At 40.3% G+C, this 20,533-nt stretch overlaps 2 protein-coding genes across 2 annotated transcripts; one reads left to right on the top strand and one right to left on the bottom strand.

Moving 5' to 3' along the window:
- Positions 1–1,386: 1,386 nt before the first annotated feature.
- On the top strand, positions 1,387–18,960 carry LOC117477928 (double-strand-break repair protein rad21 homolog A-like). The gene is given in 15 exon segments (XM_034124736.1): positions 1,387–1,433; positions 2,574–2,762; positions 2,854–2,983; positions 3,390–3,489; positions 4,151–4,257; positions 4,345–4,554; positions 5,066–5,188; positions 5,294–5,422; positions 5,630–5,853; positions 5,951–6,107; positions 6,513–6,595; positions 6,597–6,659; positions 8,018–8,194; positions 8,335–8,418; positions 17,281–18,960. Coding segments are annotated over 14 exon segments (1,923 nt in total). The 5' UTR covers positions 1,387–1,433; positions 2,574–2,618; the 3' UTR covers positions 17,473–18,960.
- utp23 (UTP23 small subunit processome component) lies at positions 18,833–20,448 on the bottom strand. The gene is made up of 3 exons (XM_034124737.1): positions 20,038–20,448; positions 19,794–19,968; positions 18,833–19,376 (listed from the first exon to the last, which is right to left on the bottom strand). Exons 1-3 carry the CDS (start codon positions 20,223–20,225, stop codon positions 18,978–18,980), a joined length of 762 nt encoding a protein of 253 aa, XP_033980628.1. The 5' UTR covers positions 20,226–20,448; the 3' UTR covers positions 18,833–18,977.
- Between the last annotated feature and the right edge of the window lie 85 nt (positions 20,449–20,533).

The raw sequence follows: 20,533 nt of genomic DNA, 5'->3' as shown, positions 1-20,533 counted from the left end.
GGCCCTACAATATATCATTTAAATATAGCATGATAGGTCCACTTTAAGTAATGATATTGGGGAAGCATTATTGGATTCTTTTCTTTGATATAAATAAATCAAATTAAATGTGATGTCACTACCTTAAATGACATTCCTTTATAGTTGTATTTACATATTAATTAAAGTATAGTATGTTACACGTCATATAAGACATAGTACTTTTAGCCAACTTTGCTGCCACCTGGTGGCAAATTCAGCTACTTGCAGTCTAAAAAAACAGTCAATCATTTTACATTTATGCAACTTGTACTGCCATTTCTGCAAATTGAGACTTTTTATTTACAAGCATTAGCTGGTTCGCTGGGGGATATTAACTCAAAGATTAAGTCATGACATAAAATGTATCACGTATCACTCATCATGTTAGAATGTTTTTTACACACTAATGGACCAGTGGACTTGCAGACAGAAGAAACATGGGAGAAAACAATGAACAGAGGCTGGTGCAGTTTTCTGCGCCATCAAGAGAAACTGTGTTAGAAGAAAATAGGACATGCAGGTGAAGCTATTTGTGTCTCTTCAACTCTTTCATAGTGGAGCTAAACTACACCCTCAAATGTGTTCTGTGCATAAAAACAAGAGATGTATAGGTACAAGGTCAAGTTTAGACACAATTGTGCAGACCAAACAATATATTTGCAGAGGCCTCCTGTGGAAAATTAAGCAAGATTAGGACTAGGATTTAAAACATAGATAGAACATAAAGGGTGAGAAATAGGTAGGAAAATAACGATACGACAAAGAAAAATTACATGACAGAGTTGTTCTTAAATGTTTTCTACATTTATTTCGCGGGTATAGTTTGGGACTTTGCAGATTTATATTTTGCATAGAAAATATGTGCTCAGTTTTGAAGATATGATACATTTTTGTAATAAGATTACAGAAAGGGATCATTCTGTGGGAGTACTTTACTTTGAAATGCCAACAAGAGGTGTATGTGTATAGAAATGATAAAGTATAGAACTGTATGTTAAATATATATATAAAAAAGAAAGCCACTTACTTCCAGATAATCCAATAATATAGTTAGGCCTACTCTGAAATTAGCCATTCTGCATAATGAGTACTTTTACTCTTTGAACAAATTCAGAAAACAGTATTTTTACTTGTAACTTAGTTTTTTTACACTGCAGTATTGCTGTGCTTGTAAGAGATCTGAATTATTGTTCAACCACTAAGGGTACACAGGTAAAATATGCACAGGTGCAGAGTTAAGCCTCCCTCCATCATCTCCCACATCAGCACCACTCTGCATCTTGCTGAGGTTTATAACCGTCCAGGGAGGGGGGAGAGGACGCCATCTTGTTTGTTTTAGTGAGAGGAGGGGTGGAAAAACAGACCCGGAGCCGAACCACCGGCATAACGAGGAAAGCCCCAAACGGCTTAAGGTGAGTCATATCGGTTAGGGTGTGATATGCCTTGTTTTTTGTCAGTGTCAACAGAGATACCTCCGCGGTGCTCAGGTTAATGACAGAGGCTAATCGAGTCCGGTGTGAACGCAGCATTAACGGTAGCTGGTCCGCATCATCACCTGTTGTTTTCACAGAGCGTCAGCGGTAATGCAGTTAAATCTGACTGTCACCGGTAGCGTGTAACGCTGTTAAGCGGTCGATATTTTACGGCTATACTAACGTGGCTGCTTCCCCCCATAACGCTGGATGCTAACCAGAGTGTAACGTTACTGACTTATTGTTTTAGAGTAATCAAAACATATTGGGGCAGTTAAAGGTAACGTTACATTACAGTGCTGCAGGTATGGCTGCCAATTGTACCTATGGCTACCTGAGTATTCATTTACAACATCTTAAGACTGGGCTGAAACAAAACAACACATATTGTGTAGTGGTCAGGTAGTTCCAATTGGTGGGGAAATAATTCAAGTCAATAAGGCGACAAGTATTTAGAATACACAGTAACCTTTAATTTCATTCTATAATTAAAAATATATATATTAAAAAAGTAAGCACACCTGCTCTCATATTGCTAAACATTGTCTTTTTAATTTCTCAAAGGTGAATATCAAGTTTGCTTAGACATTATGACTGTTACTGTTCATCCGCACGGCACAGTTTGTTCAAATAACTTTAAAATAACATAATCCATGCTATCTGGATATAGCATGGATTATGTTATGTATTATTGATCAAGTTATCATTATGAGAATGCTCGAAGATTGTTCCTTTCTAAAATGAAGTAAATAACTAAAACATCAATCACCAATTTATCTCAATTATACACTTCCTGTTAGCTTGATCAATACATATAAATAAAAATGTGGCTATGGTAGTTGCTATAAAAAAAAAACAGAATAGGTTTTAGAAAAGTCTCAATTAATCAGTTTGCACCCTGCTTTGAACTGCTGTCATAACTCCTATTTAGCTAGACAAGCATGACATCATCTTCAAAGATTATGCTTGCAAACGCTTATACCACACAATGAATGTGTTCTCTCAAGTGTCATGCTTTGCTTACCTATTAATTGCTGTGATTTCCATCAAATACACACTTAATTGTGTTATCTCTTTTAGGCCTCCCCTTTCCCCTTTCCCTTGTGGTGAGAAGGCGCTGAGGCAATGTTTTATGCCCACTTTGTACTCAGCAAACGTGGGCCGCTGGCCAAAATCTGGCTGGCGGCCCACTGGGACAAGAAGCTGACCAAGGCTCATGTGTTTGAGTGCAATCTGGAGAGCAGCATAGAGAGCATCATCTCACCCAAGGTAATTGCACAATGTACAAAGGTAATGTGAAATACTGCAAGTATATTTTACAGTTCTGTCACTGATCATTTCTGAACATACCTTTTTAAAGGTGAAAATGGCTTTACGAACATCAGGGCATCTGCTGCTGGGGGTGGTGAGGATCTACCACAGGAAGGCCAAGTACTTGCTGGCAGATTGTAACGAAGCCTTCATCAAGATCAAGATGGCGTTTCGACCAGGTTGGTAACAAAATGCAACTTTTAAGTCAAATATATTCAGCAGTGACTCATTATACTCTTTCCTCTAGTGCTCATTACATGCAATGTCAGTCAGAGATTGAAGCCTTTCCTATGTTCCTAGATAAATACAATATTTACTTAAGGTTATATCTGCATCTACACAAATGCGTGCACACACCAACATTATTTATTATTTAAATTCTACAGCATAATGAGGAGATTTTTCAAGTTTATAAATATTTTACAATGAATCAGGCAGCACTTTTATCCTGAAACACATCACACCTACATGCATGCAATACTAAAACTGCATAACATATACAGTAAAAATACCCTGATTCATTCACCATACCCTTATGAGCTAAAGCACATGGTGTAACTCTTACCCTACGTCGTGGTGTTTCAGGTGTTGTGGATCTTCCTGAAGAGAACAGAGAAGCAGCCTACAACGCTATCACGCTGCCTGAGGAGTTCCATGATTTTGACCAGCCACTTCCAGATCTAGAGTGAGTCCTTTGACCCCCTCCTTTTGAATTGTAAAATGGTTTTCAAACTGGAGGATTGGCACACCCCAATTACCCTAACAAAATATGAAATATATAACAAATATGAAATAGCTTAAAGGGGACCTATCATGCAAAATGCACTTTCGTACGTCTTTTATACATGAATATGTGTCCCCGGTGTTCCAGGGAACTCACCAAGTGTCAGAAAACACAACCCTCTCTATTTTCCTCCATACCCAAATCTCTAAAAAAGGGGCTGCAACGGATCTGATAAAAACTGATCCAGATTTGAACACTGTCCTGACGTCAGGACAGTGTGGCTATTGGGCCAACTCCACCAATCAGGAGGAGACCGCCACGGCCATTGCCGTTCGAAAGCGCTGGAGACGCTGTAGTACATATGCCAGGCCAGTAGATGGTGCTGTTCTCACTGAATCTGCTCCTGCACAAACAGAGCTATAAATTGTCAAATTGAGCAAAATGAGGCATGGCTAAAATGCATGATCTGTTTGGTATTTTGAAAAAAAAAAAAGTATAAATATGCCTTATATAGGTATGGTCCTACACTATATTATTCAAATATAGCATGATAGGTCCACTTTAAAGAATAGTGGTGTAAATACAAGATTCATTTGACTTTACTGTGGTGTGTTTTGTACAGTGATATTGACATTGCTCAGCAGTTCAACTTGAACCAGAGCAGGGTGGAGGAGATCACCATGAGAGAGGAGGTGGGCAACCTCACCCTGCTGCAGGACAATGACTTCGGTAGAAATCTTTCCTTCCAACATTCATGCTTTTGTACACTGTCAGGGTCATATGTTTGAACACTCGAAACACATTTCTGTTGTGCAGCTGACTTTGGCATGGACGACCGGGAGATGATGCGGGAGGAGAGTGCGTTTGAGGTGGACATCATGGGAGTGTCCGCCTCCAACCTGCTGCTGGAGGCCGAGGGAGGAGCTAACGCCACGGCGAACAAATCCAACCATCTGGAGTACGACGACCAGTACAAGGACGACTTCGGAGACAACCCCATGGAGAGCACTGAGGGAGGCATGCTGGGTAAGATCCTGTCAATATTATAGACACTGAGACTGTAATGAAAAACACGCATAATGGAGATAATTCCTTCAGTTTTTACTGATTCAAGTTTTACAACATCTGTAATAGACTCTCAAATGCGAGTTTTTCCATGTTTTCTCTTGTTTTAAATCATATTAAACTGAACATCAAAACATTTAAAGAAATCCCCTTGGAGTTGGAGAAACTGTGATGGACATTTTTCACTTTTTCTGACGTTTTGTCAATGGATAAGTAAATACAAATAGTAATCAGCAGATTCGATAATGATTTTTAGGTACAGTCCTCATCTGTAAGTGATGCTGTTTATCCTCCTCACGTCTTATTAGGAGTAAAGAAATATGTCATCACATTTTGTGCTTAAGCAGGTTCCTGGGGTTATTTAGGAAGTCATCCGGAAATGTCACTAAACACTTTTAGCATTTAGATTGGCAGTTAATCAAAGTGAATTATCTTTATTGTAATAACTGAATAACCTCACCTGTCTGTGTAGTTGACAAGCTGCTGAGTAACGAGGAAGGAGACGGCATCTTTGACGACCCTCCTGCCATCACAGACAGCGTGATGATGCCTCAGGTCCACGGATGTGATGATGACGACTTTGATGCTCTCTCAGGTCAGTTACACAACTGCAGCTGTAGACCCTTTTGTAACTTGTTATATGCAACTAAAATTACAATACAATCACCTACATCAAACATGTTATGGTGTGTGTTGTTAGCCGGAGCCCCAGATAGTCCCGACTCCGGCCCAACAGAGCCCCTACCAGCCATGGCGGACCAGACAGAACATACCACCCTGGTTCACAACGAAGAAGAAACCTTCGCCTTGGAGCCCATTGACATCACAGGTAATTGAGTTACTCGACTCGCTGTTGGAGCAAAGAGAGAGCAAGACAGTGTGCTTGTGTAGAAAATGTGCATTGGAATCGTTTCAAATATCACAACCTATATTGACATATCTTTCACCAATACAGAGATAGTGTTTTGGCTCGAAATCTGAGAGCTGTTTTGGTTTTCTTAGCTGATTCATCTCTTTCTCTCTATTGACGGTGCAGTAAAGGAGACCAAGGCCAAGCGTAAGAGGAAGCTGATTGTGGACAGCGTGAAGGAGTTGGACAGTAAGACCATCCGTGCACAGCTGTCTGATTACTCCGACATAGTCACCACCCTGGACCTGGCCCCCCCCACCAAGAAGCTGATGATGTGGAAGGAGACGGGAGGAGTGGAGAAGCTTTTCTCCCTCCCTGCTCAGTCTCTGTGGAATGTTAGGCTGCTTAAGGTTAGTGATGCAAAGTTAGTCAGGGACAAACTACGATTAAAATGCTCTGTCTTTCTGGTTCTTCATATCCACCCTCCCCTTTGCTTTCTCTCTGTAGATGTTTACAAGGTGTCTGACCCCCCTGGTGCCAGACGAGCTGAGGAGGAGGAGGAAAGGTGGAGAGGCCGACAGTCTGGATGAGTTCCTCAAGGATCTGGAGAACCCGGAAGTGCCCAGAGAGGAAACAACAGGACAGCAGCAGAGAGACATCATGGGTATCAAATGGGTGTTTGTGTACATGTATGAAGAATTTATTGGCGAACAGACATAACACAAACTGAAGTGCTTGAATTTGGGTTGGCTATGGTTTGGTATGAAATTGGTAGGTGGCAGACAAAAACAATGTATTTTTTGCGGAAACGATTGGAAATGTAATTATTGAGTGCATATCCTTTTCTCCAATGTTAATATTTGGCAGACTAAACCCGTTTCTAAGTATTTTATAGCAGAATTAACAGCTGACCTTGCTACAGACCTGAACCGACCTTGCTAAAAAAAAAAGGGGGGGGTGGGTGGTGTGAATGTATTCTCTCAGTGACATTAAACTGAAACATGCATTTTTCCTCAGGCATAATCAAGACAATATTTTGTTTTTTCTAACCATTCTATTTCCTCTCCAGACCAGACCATCATGGAAGAGGCTAACGTTCTGCAGACCTCAGCTGTTGAGGGCAGCAGGACAACGCTAGACGAGTCGGTCATGCCCCCCCCCCTCATCCCAACGTGGTCTCAAACGCAAAGCCCAGGACACGGAGCCAGCCCTGCCCGTGAGTACAGTTTTCCCCTTGCAGATGAATCGTCTCCGTTGAGTTTGTCGATACATACAAATATCTTGGCTTTTGGTTGGACAGAAATCTAAACTTTAAACACCACATTGAAGTTCTAACTAAGAAATTGAAATTCACTCTTGGCTTCCTTTACAGACTTAAATGTTGTTTTTCAACTTCTTCACGTAAAAGGTTGGTCTCTGGCTTATTCCTGTCCCAGCTTGACTATGGTGATACAATTTATAGATTTGCCTGTCCCACTGTTTTGGACAAACTTGACCCACTCTACCATGCTGCACTGCGATATATATCAAATGCACCCTATAGGACTCATCATTGCACACTGTATAGCCTAACTGGATGGTCCTCACTTAGTGTGCGTAGGATGCAGCATTGGTTTTTATTAATGTATAAAGCCATTTTATGTAAGCTTCCACTGTATATATGTGCCAGATTTGCTCCAGTTTGTGACTCTTACAACCTCAGATCCAGTGCCTGGATACGGTTCCAGGTTCCTGCCGTGCGGACTGAGGCTGGAAAAAGGAGTCTTTTGTGTTATGGTCCTTGGTCTTGGAATGACCTTCAATCACGCCTAAAACTGATGGCACTTGTCCCAATAGCCTGTTTTAAATTGAAGTTGTCTGAGGTCCTTACCACCAGCTACTCTTGCAGTAATAAGTAGCGTACCTTTCTTACTGTCCCAAATGTGCACAATGTAGTGACTGCTTTTCGTCTTTTTGTTTACTTAGTTGTGTTCTCTGTATTTTATATGTCTGTGTTATGTGTAATAATGTGTAACGTTGCTGCCTTCTTGGCCAGGTCAGCATTGTAAATGAGATTTTATCTCAATGCTTTTTATCTGGTTAAATAAAGGTTAAATAAATAAAAAAGTTACATTCATGATCCATATCTGAGATCACCCCATATTTGGTGTCAGGACTCCAAAGTCTCCACCCTGGGAAAAAACTCAAAGACAGTTTTTTCCCAAGAGTCATCATTGCTCTTAACACCTGCAAGTCATACCTCTTAATCATCCTGCATGAGAAATAAATGTGACTCTGTATATATATATATATACATATATGTCATTATTATTATTATAAATACGATACCTACTATTATTATTTATTACATTTTAGATTTTATTTTGTATACCCCTGGAAATAATTACTGCACTTTATTCCTTATTCCTAAGTATGTATGCTGTGTGTATTTGTTGTCTTATGTTGTGATGTTTTTTGTTTTGATGGCACCTTTTGAAAGGGAGAAGCATTTTTTTCTCTCATTGTACATGTATAATGACATATAATGATTATATTCTATCTCTAGCATCCGTTAACGTTTTTTTCTCTAAATAGGAGCAGCTGCAGCAGGAGTCCCAGCAGCAGGAGTCCCAGCAGCAGGAGTCCCAGCAGCAGGAGTCATCCAGTGTGGATCTGCCTCCAGAGGAGAGCACCAACATCAGCCAGATGATAGAGTTGGACCTGCTCTGCGACAAGGACAGGAAGAAGGACGACGACGACTCTGATGAAGAGGTGAGATACAGATCTACAGTACACCTGTGGGATTTGTATTTTATTCCTTATTTTTCAGATGAATTTAAGGAGGATTTATGTTGTCAATTACTTTATTATAAGGAACATTTGTTAGTGTTTAAAACGTTTTTCTGTGTCAGGAGGAGAAGGGGCAGGGAGGAGACCAGGACCAGGAGGAGAGGAAGTGGAACAAGAGAACTCAGCAGATGCTCCATGGCCTTCAGGTATGTTTGTGTTACATCTTATTGGAAGAGCCAGAATAACAGCATATCTTGCAACGGTAACACTTTATATTAAGGTACACAAATTAACCATCAACTAGTTGTTAATTAACATGCATATTAGCAGTATATTGGCTCTTTATTAGTCATTATAAAACACTTATTAATGCCTTATTCTACATGACCATATTCTACAAGTAATACGCCATTAGTTGAGAGTTTTTCCTCAATAACCCTCTAATTAGTGCTTATTTATTGCAAGTAAGGAAGTTGTTGTACATGAGTTTTGGTCTTAATATGCTCTGCTCAATATGGGCCTAATAAGGCAGTAGTACCACAAGAATAGTAATTCTCCCATAATAACATTTAACAAATATGATCTATTTTTATGTAACAAGACATTCAACTATAACTGTTAATTGTGTCTAAATAACTCAAAATTAGGTATTTATATCTAAGAACATGTTCCCTATTTTAAAGTGAAGTCTTGTTCATAACCAATAAGCTAGTAGTTAGACTCTAATTAGGTATTTATATTTAAGAATATGTTCCCTATTTTAAAGTGAAGTCTTGTTCATAACCAATAAGCTAGTAGTTTGACTCTAATTGACCTGAACAGGTTCCCTATTCTAAAGTTGCCTCCTCTTCACACTTTGTAAATACATTATAGCACGCAACTACTGAAAGTAACCTCAACAGTACATGAACAAAGTAGGCACATGTTCAAATATCTGTTTTATTAATGAACCACTAAAGAGAGATTCAGACACAAACCAAAACATGTCAAGTTTCTCCAAGGCTGAGAACATATATGCAGCCTGTACTTTTTTAATAAAAACAGATTTTGAACAGATTTTATGTATTTGTGATCATACTGTGTGACCTGCTTGTATGTACTTACACAATAGGTGTACTGTTCTCTCTATGGCTGCTTCTCAGGTCGATTAAATGGAATCCTTGCGTCCCTCACTTGCGTCGTTTCCCTGCGTTTAGTCCCTCCCACCAGGGAAGCATGGAGAGACGCAAGGAAACCACGAGAAGCAGGGAAATTAGTTTTAAGAGCAATGGGACGTCCTTTCCTCCGGAGCGTCACGTGAAGCGACGTCCGTTTGTGATGACGCCGCACAGCTGATGTCTGACAGCAGCTCTGTCCCCGTTGTTTTCACACACACCCCCGCCTCTGTTAGTACACATTTACTGACATATACATTTGTATCATCTGTTGTAGACCCAAATAAATAAAATAAAATAAGAACTCATTCTCAAAAAAGATAAACGCCATTCTTAAAATGTATAAACGAAAAAAGCGATCATGAAAATGTTTCCAATAAATGAATAAAACAATTTTTGACCACTTTGTTGTTCAGATATATCACATATTTGTAACTGAATGATGCATTCATTGAAACAAAACACAGTATAAACTGAGGAGTGACTCTTGTGAGTTTCATGTGTTTTCTTCACTCCGCTGGGAAACTGCTCTCATGTCAAGAAGCATCAGATCAGTGCATGCGCTGCATCGTCCAATCAGTGAGCGATACACAGTAAGGGGGCGGGGCGAGTATCTGAGGATTTCATCAGAGGATGGTCTGGTAGTTCCTCCATTATCGCTCCTCCATTCTCGCTCCTCGCTCCTCCGGCAGAAATAAGCGCCATGGGACAGTACTCAAGATGGCGCAGACAAATCAACTTCTGGTGATACAGAGGACTGATGAGCGAGGAAATGAAAATAATCGACCTGAGAAGCAGCCAGTGTGTTGTACTGTCTCAGTGTGAACATAGATTAAACAGCCAGCCAAACTATTTTGAGAGCCAGGGAATGAGCAGCCATGCTCCTTTATTGACTTAGGTCGCATTCACACCAGCCTTGTATAGTCCGGTTGAATCGAACCCTGGTGCGTTTAGCCGCTTGGTGCGGTTCGTTTGGGTCGGTGTGAACACAGTCCGCACCAAAACATAGGAAGCGTAGTATTTACGTGTCACAAGAACGCGGGTGTCTTCAAAATCGTTAGCGAAAGAGTGAAGCAGAATGAAGTGTTGAACAGTGTCGTGTAAAGTAAAAAAAACTATCAAACTAAAAACTATACATAAAAGTCAGATCCACCTGCCGTCGGTGTAACCCCCTCCTTACTGCAGAACGTCTCTCATTATATGTGTTATAATGTTTTGTATCGCACGTTGTCTGATTATATAATCATATGCGCCGTTGCTGTTGATATGCTCTCCAGATTAACAACAGCATGAAAATAACCTGCCGATGCTCCATGGCGGAGGCTCCGGTAGAAATTGCCGGGATTTGCGTTTTTACCCCCTTAATGTCTGACCAATTGTTGAACAGAATTTCCGAGCACATGACTTGTGTTTAAAGTTTATAGTCCGTTTGAATTTTGCCTGTGTGAACCAAGCGGCAAACTCTGGGGCAGAGCCGGGACGCCAATAAGGAAGTGCCACAAACTGCAGTTTATCTATTGGCCGATAGGCGATGACTGCAGAAAGGAGGAATTTCCATAGACCCCCATGTTAAAATGCCCAACTTTACAGCAGAAATAAACATGTTTCTACCCCTGGATGCAATACAAATTATTCGGGATATAGTTAGATTCCACCTTAATGATTATTAATTGTTGAGTGAATTGTTTTATAACGCGACCCTTTTATTTATATTAGGTCTTAAAGTTTTTGCATAAATTAGGGCGTGGTCACTTTGATGGACAGGTACTTTTATAGTCTATGGCTATGACGCCCATAATGCTAAACGGGAGCAAAAGTTAAAAATTATCCCAGTGGTGGCCGTCCCGGCGGCGGAGTCCGGCGTTATAACTGGAGATCAAGGAATGCAGCGAAATGCGGACTTGGTTCGCCTGCAGCCCGCTGTAGTATCAGCTAAATAAATTATGTTGAACAAGGCTTATTAAGTGAGCATGAGCATGTGAGCATGTTAGCCTAGCTTGGTAGCTTCAGCTAGATCGGGAGCTTGGAGCCCCGCCTTGTGTTTCAGCAGGTCCCGCCTCGGCTCCGCCTCTTTGCCCTTATTTGGATCAGGCGGGAGTTAGACTCAGTCTGAAGTCACTGTCGAGCCGTTAGTGGCCGACTCCGTCAACTAAGGGCTTCTCTGCAACTCTGCAGAATCCTATGGGTGACGTCACGGACCCTACGTCTAGGCCTGTCACGATAATTAATTTTGTTTTGGACGATACATTTTCCTGGAAATTATTGCGATAAACGATAATATTGTCGGCGCTGTTGTAAGACCATTTTAGACCACTGACATAATGGTAATATATAATAATAATTCAAGTACATCCTTTCAAACATAACTTTTTATTGAACATTCAACATTGCAAATGAAATGTGAAATAATATTAAAATATATAAATGATATATAATGAATAAAACAAATTAATTAAATTTATAATAAATTAATTAAATCACACACAACCAAAACAATAAATAAATAAGAGCACACATTGTCTCACAAGCAAAAAAAACCTCCTTAAAACAACAGTCAAGTGTACAGTCCACTGTCCATACAAAGACCCAGATGCCTCAACAGGCCATATCCAAATCTGTTTTTCAAAGTTTTCGAGCAAGGAACACCAACCTTCATTTCATTTAAAGCCTTTATTTATCCAGGTGTATCCCTTGAGATCATTGATCTCCTTTTCAAGGGAGACCTGCTCAAGTAGACATGTTTGCATTGTCGGGCAAATGCATCTTTGATTGTAAACTGTCGGGAAGGTGGGGGCTCTCCATCTCCAGCTGCCGTGTTTGCTACCAGCTGGGAAAACGGAATGGGGTGGTTGTGTTTCAGGTGTAGTTTAAAATGCGTGGGATTGCCTGCTTTTGTCGCTATCTTTTTTAAACAAATGTGACACACCGCCCGGCTCATTCAAGTCCGTAGGTTCGCCTCGTTGATTTGGCTTGAATCCAAAATACTGCCACACCGGAGAATTGAGATGTGTAGTTAGGTTTTGTAACCAATTCCATTTCACTTTAAATTCCCCGCGAGTAAGTCACACGTTGTCTCCTGCTTGTCGCTATATTATTAATTTGGCTGCTACGCTGCTGCACGTGCACGCGGAGTGTCCTGACCTGGCTGTGTGTCAGCCCCGCCCCTCACAGCGCGCGTGGCCGGCAGCCACAGCGCGCCTGGCAGCCAAAGCGCTCCTAGCTAAAATGCTGGTCACATCCTTATGTAAACAGCAATTTATCGAGCTCAGAAAAGTTATCGAGTCCATTTTTATTTATCGTACGATAAGTCAATTTATCGATTATCGCGACAGGCCTACCTACGTCCATTTATATATAGTCTATAGCCGCGTTCACACCGCAGTACTTTTCCCACTTTAGTTCCGATATAGTTCCGAAATGTCGCGTTCACACCAAAAAGAGCCGGAACTAAAATTAGTTCATCAGAACCTTTTTTACCCCCTTTTCCGTCAGTTATCCGTCCCTGCTAGAGAGCAGGTACTTTCGTGGGAGAAAAAGGTTCCTATGTCTGATTGGCTGGGCGGAATGCAAACCACGCCCCGTAAAACTCCCAAAACGTTTTGTGAAGCCGCCATTTTATTATCCTCGCATTAGCATTATTAGCATTAGCATTAGCCCAGCGCACAAACGCAGAGAGACTAACTTATGGCAACACAAAAGAAAACATGGGAGCGGTGGAGATGAGGAGGTGTCGGCGTTCTGGCGATTTACTCGGAAGGCTTCAGTAGAAGCTGTTGTGTCCCGTCAAAAATGTTAAGTCCAGTCATGTTTCATGTTCTTGTTTAACCATTTTCTGTCTTGTCTCCCACTTCCTATCCTGGTGTGTGTCTCCCGCCCTCATCAGCGTCAGCCCCGCCTCTGATTGTTTCCACCTGTGTCCAGTTACTTTTTGTTTATAGTCCCCAGCTTCCCTTTGTTCCTTGTCAGTTCGTCTTGTCCTGTCTCTATGCAAGTAGTCAGCGTGCCTGCGATTACTCACCTTGTCTCATGCCTGATTTATGCTCTTGAATTATTTTGTAAGTTTGTTCCTCACTTAGTGAGCGATTTTTTTTGTGCCTTTTTGAACCTTTTTTGTCGATCCTTATTTATTATCCTGTTTTTGGAATAAATTATCTTACTCATAATTTACCTCTGTCTCCTGGGTCGTGCATTTGAGTCCAATACCTTGTGTTTCCAAGTTCGTGACAGAACGAACTGACCACAATGGACTCAGCCGACCCAAAGACATTTCATGCCGCCCTGTCAGCCCAAGGAGAGAGGATTTTTTACCATGAGAAACAGCTGGGCTTAATCAGCCAAGGAGTTTAATGGCGCGTTTCCACTACAGCGCGGAGCCCCGTTTAAGAGAGCTGTGACGTCAGCGGCCCGTCTTTGGTTGCGTTTCCACTTGGCCTAGTACCGGCTAGCGGGTCCTAATTCACAGTTTTTCTGGCCCCATAAAATCGTGGTTCTAGGGCCAGGAACAACCAAGCTGAGTCGGGCTGAGTGTGCTAACTAGAGAGAGAATCGCTGGCAAGGGGGCTACAACTACAACAAGATGAACATATTTGACCGTGATTTAATTGTAATACACGTTTCAAAATTATGCCGAAGTAACAACATACTGATACCGGTTAGTAAAAACCATGAATTAATGCTTTGACAAGTCTGCAGACAGACGGCAGGCGAAAAACCTTTTAAAATGCGTGTTTTCTAAATGGAGATTGGCTAAGCTAACGCAATATATGCTCCGACCGTCCACACTCACAACAACGGCCTATACAGACATAAATAAACCAGCGACTGTATTCGCCATGACACAGACAGTCTGTGGTTTGTACTTGTTTAACTTTTGTCTAGTTTCTGAACAGATATGAGGAGCTGTGAGCTCTGAGTGCTAACAGCTAACGGCTGTGTTGTTTTTCTGGGGTTCTCATTGAAGATGGCGTCACGGCTCCGCCTACACTGCGTTACTATAGATACTACCCCAGTTCCTAAACTGTAATGGAAATGTGCCATAAAGTGAGCCAGTCATAACGAGGCCTAGCCATACCGAGCGAGGCCGAACGAGGCCGTGTAGTGGAAATGCGCCAAAAGAGCTTGTAGGAAGCCAAGCCGAGCTCCAGGATTCTGTCTCTACCCAGATACAACAGCTGACGGATCACATGCAGCAATTCTTCGCTCACCTACAGACTACTCCGCCGATGACGTCATTCACAGCTGACTGCTTTCCTGTCGAGGATCCTGCTGACGCTGTCAAACCGATCCAGGCTGTTTCTTCCTCACTACAGCTGGCTCTTCCGGAGAGGTTCTCCGGAGATTCCATGAACTGCAGAGCAGTGCGATCTGCATTTCCAGCACAACCCAGAGGCTTTCTCATCAGACCATGGTAAAGTGGCGTTTATTGTGTCCCATTTAACGGGAAGAGCTGCAGCCTGGGCTACTGCAGAATGGTCCGGAGACACTGAGCTTTGTTACTCATTAGCCGACTTCACAGACACTATGAGTCCATCTGGATCGACAACCGACTTCGGGAGAGGGAGCGAGAACGCCGGCGCACCCGTGACGCTCAGCACCCGATTATTTTGGGTTTTCCGTGGTTAAAAATCCACTGGTTAAAGAGTTCTCATGAACTAAGTTCTCATGAACCTTTGTGGGAAAAGTACTGCGGTGTGAATGCGCCTTATGGTGTGAACGCAAACCGAACCTTCTGAAAAATGAAACAAACTGTCGTCTGGTGCGCACCAGAGAAGCGGACTATTAGGTGTGAATGCGACCTTATTTGCAGTCCACTGACATTCAAACGGAGTGAAACTATAAAAAAATAAGTTACAAGGCACTGAATGATCTCATACATGCAAGTGTAACATACACAGATTGTCACATAGGACCGCTAAGTGTAAACAAGGTAAATATAGCTAATGCTAGCTGTGCAATAAGCATGTATTGTATACAGGCTAGTATGGCTAACGCTAGCATGTAAGCTAATGCTACCGCGAATGCTAACGCATTTTCTCATTGTGTTTAAACATCTCCAAATGTCATCACATAAACACAATACATGTTACTAATCCTTACAGTGTAAGTTCAAGGCTTAAACTTACACTTACAGTCATTGCTTTCTGACGGAATTGACCCTTTTACTCTTCAGGTTGCATAGGGAAAATTAGTAGCAGTCTACTCATGGATGTCTACTGCCATGCTATTCAGTTCACTTTCTCCTACTTCCTGTACCCGGTTTCCTGTCAAGAATATGGTCATGTAGAATAAGGCATTAATAAGTGTTTTATAATGACTAATAAAGAGCCAATATACTGCTAATATGCATGTTAATTAACAACTAGTTGATGGTTAATTTGTGTACCTTAATATAAAGTGTTACCCTTGCAACTACTACTTCAAATTCATACATTATAACACCCTGGATTATATTCTATTTAAGTGATAAGTAATATTTGGCCTGTAGAACTAGATATGAAACATTGCACAGGCACGCTTATGTAAAATGTTCCTTTCAGGAATTGTTATAAAGACAGAAATATATTCATGCTTTTTGATGTTTTAGGGGAAAAGAATAGGCCTAATAGAAAATGTGCTTTATCTCGGAAAAATTGGAAATAAGGTATTTGAACTGAAACAGATATCTGTAACCCTTAGATGCATAAGAGAGTGAGGTGGTTTTCTTGAAGTATCTTTGTAATTACATTGTTTTATCATTTCATATTCCAGCTATTCCTCAAAAAACATGTTTTGGATATCATGCCATTCAAATTTTAAATTTACATTTTATACATTTTAAGAAATTGTAGTTTTTGTATTACTACCCCAAGCTTCCATAAGTGGGTCATTTTTGACCCGGTGAGGTGTTTTCTTGAAGTATCTTTCTAATTACATTTTTTTATCATTTCCTATTCCAGTTATTCCTCAAAAAACATGTTTTGGATATCATGCCATTCAAATTTTAAATTTACATTTTAAGAAATTGTAGTTTTTGTATTACTACCCCAAGCTTCCATAAGTGGGTCAAAAATGACCCGCATGCATTTTCTATGGAATCCTATGGGAACCTTTGATTCTTATCACCTGTGGCTGTCAGGAATACATTCACTGTAGACCACACAGACTACATCACTGTAGTGACACCTCTCAGGAAGATTATTTTACACAGCAAGATCTGATACCTGTCAGTATAATAATAATAATAATAATAATAATAATAATAATAATAATAATAATAATAATAATAATAATAATAATAATAATAATACATTATATTTTTATAGGGCTTTTCAAGGAATCAAAATCACTTTACAATTGAAGGGAAGGTTAGGGTGGGGGGTATAGGACTATCAAACTTGATCAACCGGCATGGATTGATGGGGGGTGGGCTATGAGTAGACAAGAGGAGAAGAGATGAAACGTTTTTTTTCAAAATGTAAAAAAAATGTCTAAAATTATAAATAGTGAAAAATTAAATATAAAATATTTCTAGTGTGAACCAAAATATAATACTAAATATTATACAAGTGATTTTTCTTAACCAAAATGACAGAAATGGCATAAAAACACATATTATTCTAATACGGGTCCTTTTTGACACACTTATGATAGATATTACACAAAACTAGGAATTATATCACGAGAACAAACAAACAAATTACAATATATTGAAAAAAATACAGGTTTACATTTCCTTACAACTTGTCAATAAAGCTCTTTTGAATTTAAATTTGATAAGGCGCTTTTGTGATTCTACACGCATGAGGCTTTGGAGTGTTCTATTTGGTATAGGACCTTATCATCTGCTGCTTAAAGTAGTTGATCTAGAGATGTAATACTTCAATGACTTTAAAAAAAGAAACCTTTCCTGACCTCCTCTGTCTCACCTTGCCACAGAGGGTGATGGACAAAACGGGCGCCCAGTCGGTGGGCCTGTTGGATCTGTGCAGGAACAACAACAAGAAGCAGGCGGCGGCCAAGTTCTACAGCTTCCTGGTTCTGAAGAAGCAGCAGGCGGTGGAGCTGGTGCAGGAGGAGCCGTACAGCGACATCGTAGCTACACCCGGACCTCGCTTTCACATCATCTAGAAAACACTAGTTTAGTAAGGAAAAGGTTATTTTGTGGGATGTTCTTCTTCCTGCAATATTTAAATATTGTGGTGGGAGCAAAGATGTTTGAATAACCAGGTTTGTTTATTATGTCTTCTTAGAAAAAATCCAAAGCAAGGGGGGTTGCAAATCAAAACAATTGGCACTTTTCTTATTTATTATAATTTATTTGATCTATTTATATTCTTTAGCTTTTTTTTTTTATTGATAAGCACTTTTATCCCTAAGGAGATGTTGTGTTGCACTGGCATGGAACTCAAGTTAAAATGTGTCTAGTTTAAAATATGTTCATGGTGCAAGTGATAACTCAATCAACCCTGTTACTTGGAGACTCTTCTGTCCCAACACTGCAGGAAAAACAGTTCTCATGTACACTGACATTAGCCAAAAGGAGCATGCACTATACCCAGAGCCTGCAAGAGAACATTTGAACAGTTACTACAGTAGTGAAACTCAACCAGCAACTAATCATGGTATGACTGTAGTGTAGCACTTTAAGTATTGCTGACTTCCAGTTGTACATTTTGTAAATGCGTGGCTTGCATCTTCAACTGTTTGCACAAAACTATAGTTGTGTCCCAAAGCCATACTACATACTTATTTAAAAAATGTTTGAGTGTGCCGCTTTTGCACACTATAAATATATTACTGCATAGAAATAGTATCTACTATGGAAGTGGGACACAGCTTTGGTTTCAACCTATAGATGATGTAAACAGCAGTGGCCGGCCATATTTGCATGCTAGTCCTGACATGTATTGGTGTAATTGCTCAAGAAATTAACATTTGTATTACTGTGTTGCTCTCATATTCCTAAAAGACTTGAAGTTTGTGAATGGCTCAATTTATCCTGTGTCCTTTTTATGTATAGATAATCATTTAGTTAAAACTGTACAACAAACTGTTAAGAATAACTTCTGAAAGTTTAAATCAAGTTGATACTTGTTCAATATCAATGTATTAATGTAATATATATATCAAGAGAATTCACTTTTTTGATTAAAAAGCAACATTTTTAATCTCTAGAATGAATAATTACACAATCAAGATGTCTAATTGGTCGTTGGACTCACACAGCATACAGTACATTTCCAGCTAAATGCATTGTTTTTGATATCTACTTCGATTTCAACCTTATATGATGTAATGTCTGAGTATGTTATATTCTCAACTATGTGCCTGTAAACCTGCTTTTTTATTTTGTAAAAAAGCCAAGACAAATCTTCCATGACTCAAAAATACTGCTATGTTTCTGAACATATATCAGTCCTGTGCCTGTAAGTCCTTAGTCTTGAAACTGTTGCAACATTTTTCAAAATAAAAAACATACCGTGAACAGTATTTTAAAATGTTATCATGTGAAAAACATTGCTTTATTCTAATAACATCAGTAAAACACACTAGAGCAAGTATCATATATTTTAGATTGTGGAACTTTTCATATAATGAATTAAAGAAACGAATGGATAAAGTCTGTCTTGTTTCTATGCGTTTGTAACCACAGGAGCTGACAAGTTGTCTCCTCCCTCCGTCTTTTGTTTCTTGTTTCTAACTCTTTTCTTCTTCTGCCCCTGCTCCGTGTTCTTCGGTGGTGTCGGCCCCCCTTTCTTCTTTTTCTTCAGGCAGCTCAGAGGGTTAGGATTGCTCTGTTTCCTCTTCCTCTTCTTCCCCCGCCTCTCTCCGTCCTTCTGTGCAATGCCCTTGTCCTCCTTCAGGCTGCGGATGCTCTGCTGCTGCGCCACGCTGACCATCTCTCCCAGCGAGACGGCCTTCACGTGATCAAGGGACGTCTGGCAGGGCTTGTCCAGCACGATGGTGTTGAGGATGATGTAGAGCAGAGGAACGCCTGGGATCTTCTTCACACCTGCAGTGACTGTGTGGTCCTGGAGTACACACAGATACAAAATCAATGCATCAGAGGTTGTTGCTTAGTAGTTTTATACCTTTTTTTGTATATACCCATTCGAATTTGTACATGAGTTCTATGTTTACTTTACAGCTTTGTTGTCCTTTTAGCTTTATGTCTATTTATATCTGTATGTGTAGGTGTGTTTAAACATAAGATAAGGTCAGCTGATTCTGATTTCCAACATACAAAAAACGGTACTTGTGGGTTATCTGTCGCCATTTTTGTTTCTTTTTTTCAGACTCTCTAAACAACCCTAACCACTAGGATTAATGTTTGTTATTTTGATCTGGCAACAGATAACCCACAAGTACCCAAAAAACACATTATTCCTTATTTTGCTTTCCCTCTGGTTGGTGTGTGTCAGTGTACAAAGGATCTATTTGGTATTTACCTGTGTGGCAACTAAGTAGTTGTGTGGGTTTGTCTCCCCCAGCATGGACAGCAGACACTCTGAAGCCGGGACAGGATCCTTAAGATGTGCACATCTCCTGGACTGAAACTTCTGCAGGATGATTCTTGCTCCATACAGCTCTTTCCCCAGAGTCTCCAGTTCTTTCAGTGCACAGCTGGAAAAAAAGTAAGATGTAAGATATTTACATTTAACATAAACACTATACATGAGTAGCTCCACTTACTTTGTGGTGCACAGCTGCACTTCTCCCATCAGATATTTGGGCATTTGCTCTTTGATCTGAATTTTGTTCTTTAAAGCCATCTGACAAAAAGTCCCATCGATGAGGATCTGAAATGGTTGTCTGAAGCTGAAGTTGTATTTGTAGAAGCTTATGGTTTTCTTGGCTATTTTCTGTCGCTTGAGTCCCATGGTGACTGATAGGTGCAGTCAGAAATACGGCTGTAATTGTTGTTGTTAAGTCCCAGACTATTCTTCCGGTTACATTGACTCGTTTTATGGATTTAACACAAAAATATCAAAGGATTATTATCGGATATTTCAGCATGGACACTTCCAGAGTTCACAACATGCTTGCAGTGCTTGCTTCTCATGACTCCGGGTGGAAACAACATATGCGACGATGGTTCCGGGCAGTCATGGTTGTCCATTTATTTATGGCTGTCTTTGTAAGAAAACAATTATCATTCTGTGTATGTACATTCATATCAAATTGCCCA

The sequence above is a fragment of the Trematomus bernacchii genome, unplaced genomic scaffold (assembly GCF_902827165.1).
Source record: "Trematomus bernacchii unplaced genomic scaffold, fTreBer1.1, whole genome shotgun sequence".
NCBI lineage: Eukaryota > Metazoa > Chordata > Actinopteri > Perciformes > Nototheniidae > Trematomus > Trematomus bernacchii.
This window is presented reverse-complemented; position numbering and strand designations above follow the sequence as displayed.